General features: G+C 49.9%; 1 protein-coding gene across 2 annotated transcripts in view; it reads left to right on the plus strand.

Moving 5' to 3' along the window:
* Positions 1–6,000, plus strand: part of LOC125955024 (feline leukemia virus subgroup C receptor-related protein 2) — a 29,995-nt gene that overhangs the window by 22,671 nt on the left and 1,324 nt on the right. For both annotated transcript variants that reach the window (XM_049685839.1, XM_049685838.1), the window contains 5 exons: positions 2,143–2,284; positions 2,409–2,599; positions 2,911–3,035; positions 3,110–3,220; positions 3,315–6,000. The exon at positions 3,315–6,000 is cut by the window's right edge and continues 1,324 nt beyond it. In XM_049685839.1, coding sequence (XP_049541796.1) covers positions 2,143–2,284; positions 2,409–2,599; positions 2,911–3,035; positions 3,110–3,220; positions 3,315–3,591 — 846 coding nt within the window. In that variant the 3' untranslated portion in view covers positions 3,592–6,000. The remainder of the gene's footprint in view (positions 1–2,142; positions 2,285–2,408; positions 2,600–2,910; positions 3,036–3,109; positions 3,221–3,314) is intronic.

Consider the following 6,000-nt stretch of genomic DNA (forward strand, 5'->3'; position numbering starts at 1 on the left):
GAAGGCGAACGGCCATTCCGGGCCATAAATCATCGATCTAATCACTAAGGTGGGCCCAGAGAGTCTATCACAGTGTTGGCGGTGTGTTGGGCTTAGAAGGTTTCTCTGCTGTCCTTACACTCTCCGGTTTTGCAGTCAATAAATGCCAGTCCCCGGTAAGCTGGACTCTTCTCGACTCGCTAGAGCTCTATATAGCAGCTCGCTTGGAATATCGAGAAGGCGAGGGAAAATATTTTTCCAATTTATAACGCAACACAAACAATGTCCTGATGGGTTACGGCTACCATTTTGTACAACAGCCCAAAAAAAACCTTCCAGCGCAATAGGCGGCGAGTGGATGGTACCACATGGAACCGAAATCCTTTCGCAGTCACGCGTTATTTGTAACGGATTGAAGTGATCCTCGCGCCCACCTTCGCTCCGCTCCGCTCTCCGCTGCTACCATCTCTGTGTGCCACAACACATTTTGGGGCTTTATAAATGGGCGAATGGGTTGCGTTATCGGAACCGAAACAGGCGTGACCGGTCTGGTCTTTTGTAGCCGAAGTCGCTGATGGGATGAAGGAAACAACAGCACAACAACAAAAAAGCGGGCCGGAAGCCCGGACCCGCTGGACAGTTGGTGGAATGTTTTTCCACTCCAACAGCAGCACCTTTTGATCCTTGGTGCAATCGGTTCTGCGAGCCGCCGCCTTATCAGTATCGACGCGAGCGCGCTCATTCACGAGCCTCCGGGAAAAGGACAACCAACGTCGACGTCCATTATATTTCATGCTTTTGCTCCCCCCCCCCCCCCCCCCCTGATTGCACGATGAGTGAGCGGACGATTCGCTTGTCGAAATTGTTTATTCTATTTATTGTCAAAACCGTTTACCGGGAGCTCTGGGATTCTGTCGCGTTAAAAAAAATGGTTCTGGCTATCTGGATGGAAGGCAAATCGTTTTCCAATTTTCGGTTGCCATCGCCTGTGCGATACACCACCAGGCAGTTTACGCAACAACCACAGCGACACACGCCACACCCTTGTGTCCTTGTACACGTACTCGTGGTAAATCGAATTGATTTATTGCTTGTCACGCGCATTGCGTCCGGCCATTGGCCAATGGTGGAAGAGCATAAGGACATCTTAAAGTTCACCACCAGAACCGTACAACCGTAACAAATCGTGAAGTGAGTTCTGGGTTCCCCACCGAGGCCGACGGAATTGATTGTTTCACTTCCCAAGACCAACTCTTCCAGGCAATAAATATTCATGGACTTTGGTATTCGGTTGCAGTGGAGTGGAGTAGCAGCTACTCAAAATGGAAAACTCGCAGTTCGGTTGCCCCTCAAAATTCAAACCAACAAACTCGCATCTTATCTAGCAAGCTTTATGTGAAACAATACCCCCCTCCCGCGATGACGCTGCAAAATGTGCTCCAATTTGCATAAATAGACTCCAGAGAGCTTTTCTAAGTTTGGTCGAGAGAGTATTGGTCCAAATTTATCTGCCACTTTTCAACCATCATCGATTAAATAATGCATCCCTTCCCACAGACAGACAGACAGACCACCGCCCATCAATACACGGTGTTCCGGATGTCCATTTTGGACCAGCACATTATACATCATGTCGCGCGCATCATGAGCTGTCATGAGCAGAGCATGACCGTCCATCAAATATGTTGCACCAGGCGGCGCGTTGGTCGCAGCGGCCACCGTTGGTCGTAAAATGAATAAATTAAAATGTGTTTAATTAAACCGCATCCCCCAACGGAGCCTATGGGCTGCTGTAACATACAGGCACTCACACACACGCCGGCACGCACGTGGAGATTGTGAAAGAAAGCGAAGTAGCTGAATGATTCATGAGCCGAACCGTAAATCACCAGCCCTGGTACCACCTTTTGGGCTCGGCATGTTGGCACCTTCGGGGAGGTAGTAGTGCAGCAAAATTAATGAGAGCTTAAATTAAAGAAATTATAGATAAACGCAAGCGCTGGCCCAGCTGGATACGCTGGCATTCATCTTCTTTAAACGGATGTTTTTGTGTCCTGTAATGAGGGGAGATTCACACACAGCAGTCATTTGGATGCTGCAACTTGGAAAATACTGTTAAACTCTATCTCTCTCTCTCTCTATTTCTCTCTCCTCTTTCTGCAGCTCGGTATCGCGGTTGGCTTCCTCGTGCCACCGATGCTGGTGGAGAACCATGACGACATCAGTCTCATCGGTGATGACCTTCGGTTGATGTTTTACATTGTCGCCGGTTTTACCTCGGTACTCGTCGTACTGGTGATATTCTGTAAGTACACGTCCTCCTCTCTCTCTCTCTCTCTCTCTCTCTCACTCTGGCCGTCCGTCCTCGTTCTCCTCCGTGCTCGCGCGAGTTAATTAAAAATCCGTTCCTCTTCCGCGTCGTGCACCAGTCTTTAAGGCGGCCCCACCAACACCACCGTCCGCGGCACAGGAAGCCACCAAAACGCCCAATCCACTCCAGTCGTCGCCGTTCCTGCACTCGATCAAGCGGCTCATGCTGAACCGGAACTACGTGCTGCTGCTCATCTCGTACGGCATGAACGTCGGCGTGTTCTACGCCATCTCGACGCTCCTCAATCAGGTAGGTAATCCGTCTCTGTCGCCCACCAGAGAACCAGAACCAGCCAGGCAGCTGACGGCGGTCCCGAGATCCCGTTAGGATAAATGACCGAAACCCATGGTTTCCAGCGCATGGCATGGCGCGGTTGGCGGGTCACTGGAGACCGTTTGGAATGAACTTTTGACTCCATTAATTAAGTAACTTTCGTGGTAGAGAGTGTCCGTCGTGTGTGTCCATGTTATGAGTTTCAGCTTTTGGAAAAGCGAATAACGAACGAAAGCACTTCCTGATCCCTCGTTGGTTATCTTTTCCCTTCCTCCCCTCCCACACAGATCGTCCTTACGCACTATCCGGGGCACGAGGTCGACGCTGGCCGGATCGGTGTGTGCATCGTGTTCGCCGGAATGCTCGGTTCCGTTGCCTGCGGTATCGTGCTCGATAAGACGCATCGATTCAAGTGAGTAACCTCGTCGACCGTTTACGATGTAAATGTACTTACGGCTCGTTATTACGCCTTTCCTTTCGCCACAGAGAGACAACGTTGGCCGTGTACGTGTTCACCATGATCGGGATGTGGATCTACACCTTCACCCTTTCCGTGGGCCATATCGCCGTCGTGTACGTCACTTCCTCGCTGCTCGGGTATGTACCGTACACCAGCAAATGCTACTCATCGGTTCTAATACCTTCTCCCCTCCCCCCACTCTCCCCCTGGATCGGTGGTCTCACCAAACAGCTTCTTCATGACCGGCTATCTGCCGGTTGGGTTCGAGTTTGCGGCGGAACTGACGTACCCGGAACCGGAGGGAACGTCGACCGGGCTGCTGAATGCGGCCGCCCAGGTCTTCGGGATCACCTTCACTATGCTGTACTCGGAGCTGCTCAACACGAGCGGTGACATCGTCGCTAACGTGACGATGGCGGTCATGCTGCTCGTCGGTTCCGTCGTTACCGCCGTCATTCGATCGGATTTGCGTCGCCAAGCGGCCCAAAACCCACAGCACAACCCGTAAGGCGGCTATAGTTCGCGGCTGTTTTCGCAGATAAGTGCAATGTTGGGCGCGACCGCGTTCCAGTGACCAAGTCACGCCACAGGCGCCTTGGTCTATCTTTAGTATGCCTTAGTACTAGCAACTGTTTTTTTTGTTTTAAGATGTTTTACTTCCATTTTATGATATTATGTTGGAACTTTTTTTTTTGTGGAAATTTAAAACAAAACATAAGAAACAAGCGAGTGAGTCACTCGATCGTTTTTGGGCGAAGCGCATTGGAGGACAGTGGCTGCCGTATCGTGTTGCTACTACTTTTTCAATTTCAATTTCCCCGCAAGTTTCTCCACCCGTTGAAATGCATCCCTCTCAAAAACCGACTCACAACAAAAAGGGTCCCAAAACCGAAGCAGGAAACTAACCTCGAAGCCGTTGAACCGGCAAAAGCGTCAATTACACAAAAGAACATTCCGTCGTTGCTGCTCCTGTGGTGGTTTTTGGGGTTTTGTGACCCTCGACCGTGGGTGGCGTCGATCATAATTCTTTCCAGGCCCCCCCGGCGGCGGTACGTCGCCGCTTTTCATCGCCCGACGAATGGCCGGAATTCCGCGAATTCATTCCGCTTTGCATTCTTCGCCGGGTCAAGAAGCGGTTCGCGCTGCCGCTTCTTAGTGGAGAGGGGTGGGGTGAACAGGCAGGTCGTTACAATTTTTACTCCCGACACTTTTGGCGCAAGGGATCGTTTGTAATGGATTCCCTTTTTTCTTTTTTTTTTTCTTATTCATTCGAACCCCGGAAAACGGAAAACCCACACACACTCGGATGATGTGACGTAGCTGATTTGGCACAACGAAAATGGCACTAACCCGCCCAAGCAAGGATCTGCTTATTTTCTTAGCGCCTTCTTTCTGGCCTCTGGAGGCGGAAAACGAGAAACAGATTTTTTTTTTCTAACATTCCAGTCCGCACCACCGGTGGGTGGGATTTTCGGGGACCACAACCGGTTCGCCGGTTGTTTACTTTCCTCCGTTCTGCCAACTCTGTCCTTCGAGGGCCATTTTGTAACGACGATTTCCGGGTTTCGAGGCTCAATAACAGGCCAGTTAGAGAAAAAAAGGGGGTGGAAATCATTTGCTAAACATCCTTCTAGGATTTTCCTCATTTTCTTATGTGCGGCTCGAGTAAACGGGACGCCCTGGGATAAATCTATTGTAAACAGACGCCCGTTCTGGCAAGAAGTGCCGTTGTTAAGACGTTCTGGGGATCGATCTTCCAATTTCCTTTCGTGCTGAGAAAATGCGAAAGGATTGGCGTCTTTTGTCTCGATGCAACAAACATGCTTTTGTATGTTCCGTACGAATGGCGCGGTATCGTCACCGCAGCCAGCTTCGGCGTGGCACGCGCTTTAATCAATCATCGGCCCGCAGCATAAAAAACAAACAAGGGGTGGCGCCGGAAGCTGTACCATAATTTATGCAAAGCAACAGCGACAGCTGGAGGTTGTAAAAAAAAAAAGGAGCAGTAACAAAGCGCAAAGCCCATCATTTGTCAATGTTTGATGGACCCGCAGCAAAACGGAAAAGGTAGATGACGTGGGCAGATGTTGCGCCCTTTCGCATCATTACTACTAGAGCACGACTGATTAATGGCTGCCATCGGCCATCGGCTGGATCGGCGTTTTGCTTCCGATAAATTATGTCTCCCTCAGTGAGCATGAAGGTCAAGGATTCTTTTGGGGGGGGAGGTGTAGAAAAAAGCGAGACACGCATTGAACCTTGAACTTCTGTCGCATCTCACCGTCGGGGATAACAGTGATTAGCGAATGATGTGGGAGTGACAACATTCCAGCAGCATACTCTCCCCCTGTTTCTATGAGAATTGTTGCCACTGTGCTGCTCAAGCCACTTCGTAAATCAATCCCAAAGCTAACCATCCGGCGCTCCAGGTTCGTTCCACCTCGATTGCGTTACCTTCATTACAATATCCCTGGTGACAGCCTGGTCGTGTTCCAAAGGACGACACAAATTAAATTCCTTCCGAACTACGGTTCCTTCCATGGTTCGTTAAGATGCAATAGGGTGGCGCTCACTAACACCCTTTGGAATTAACATCTCAATAAGGATCGACACCAATTCCAAGCGGTAGGCGCAGAAGGAGCTACTGAAAGTAATTAATTTTATTCAGCCGCTTTCGTTCTTACTCAATTTACTTGTAACATACCATCTTTCGACCTGGTCATCGTGAAAGCTCCCTTCATCCAAACACTTTTCGAATGTATCGAGTGTTGGCACACTAACTAAGGCGGGCGATTGGGGTGTTAAAACAACAAACCATCTCCTCCAATGGCTCCCTTTCAGTGATCGGAGTACATCCCCCATTTTTGGGCGGAAAATTGGGCAAGAATAAAATCGTATCGATAGCACTACTAACTTT

Source organism: Anopheles darlingi, chromosome 3 (assembly GCF_943734745.1).
Source record: "Anopheles darlingi chromosome 3, idAnoDarlMG_H_01, whole genome shotgun sequence".
In the NCBI taxonomy this organism is placed as follows: domain Eukaryota; kingdom Metazoa; phylum Arthropoda; class Insecta; order Diptera; family Culicidae; genus Anopheles; species Anopheles darlingi.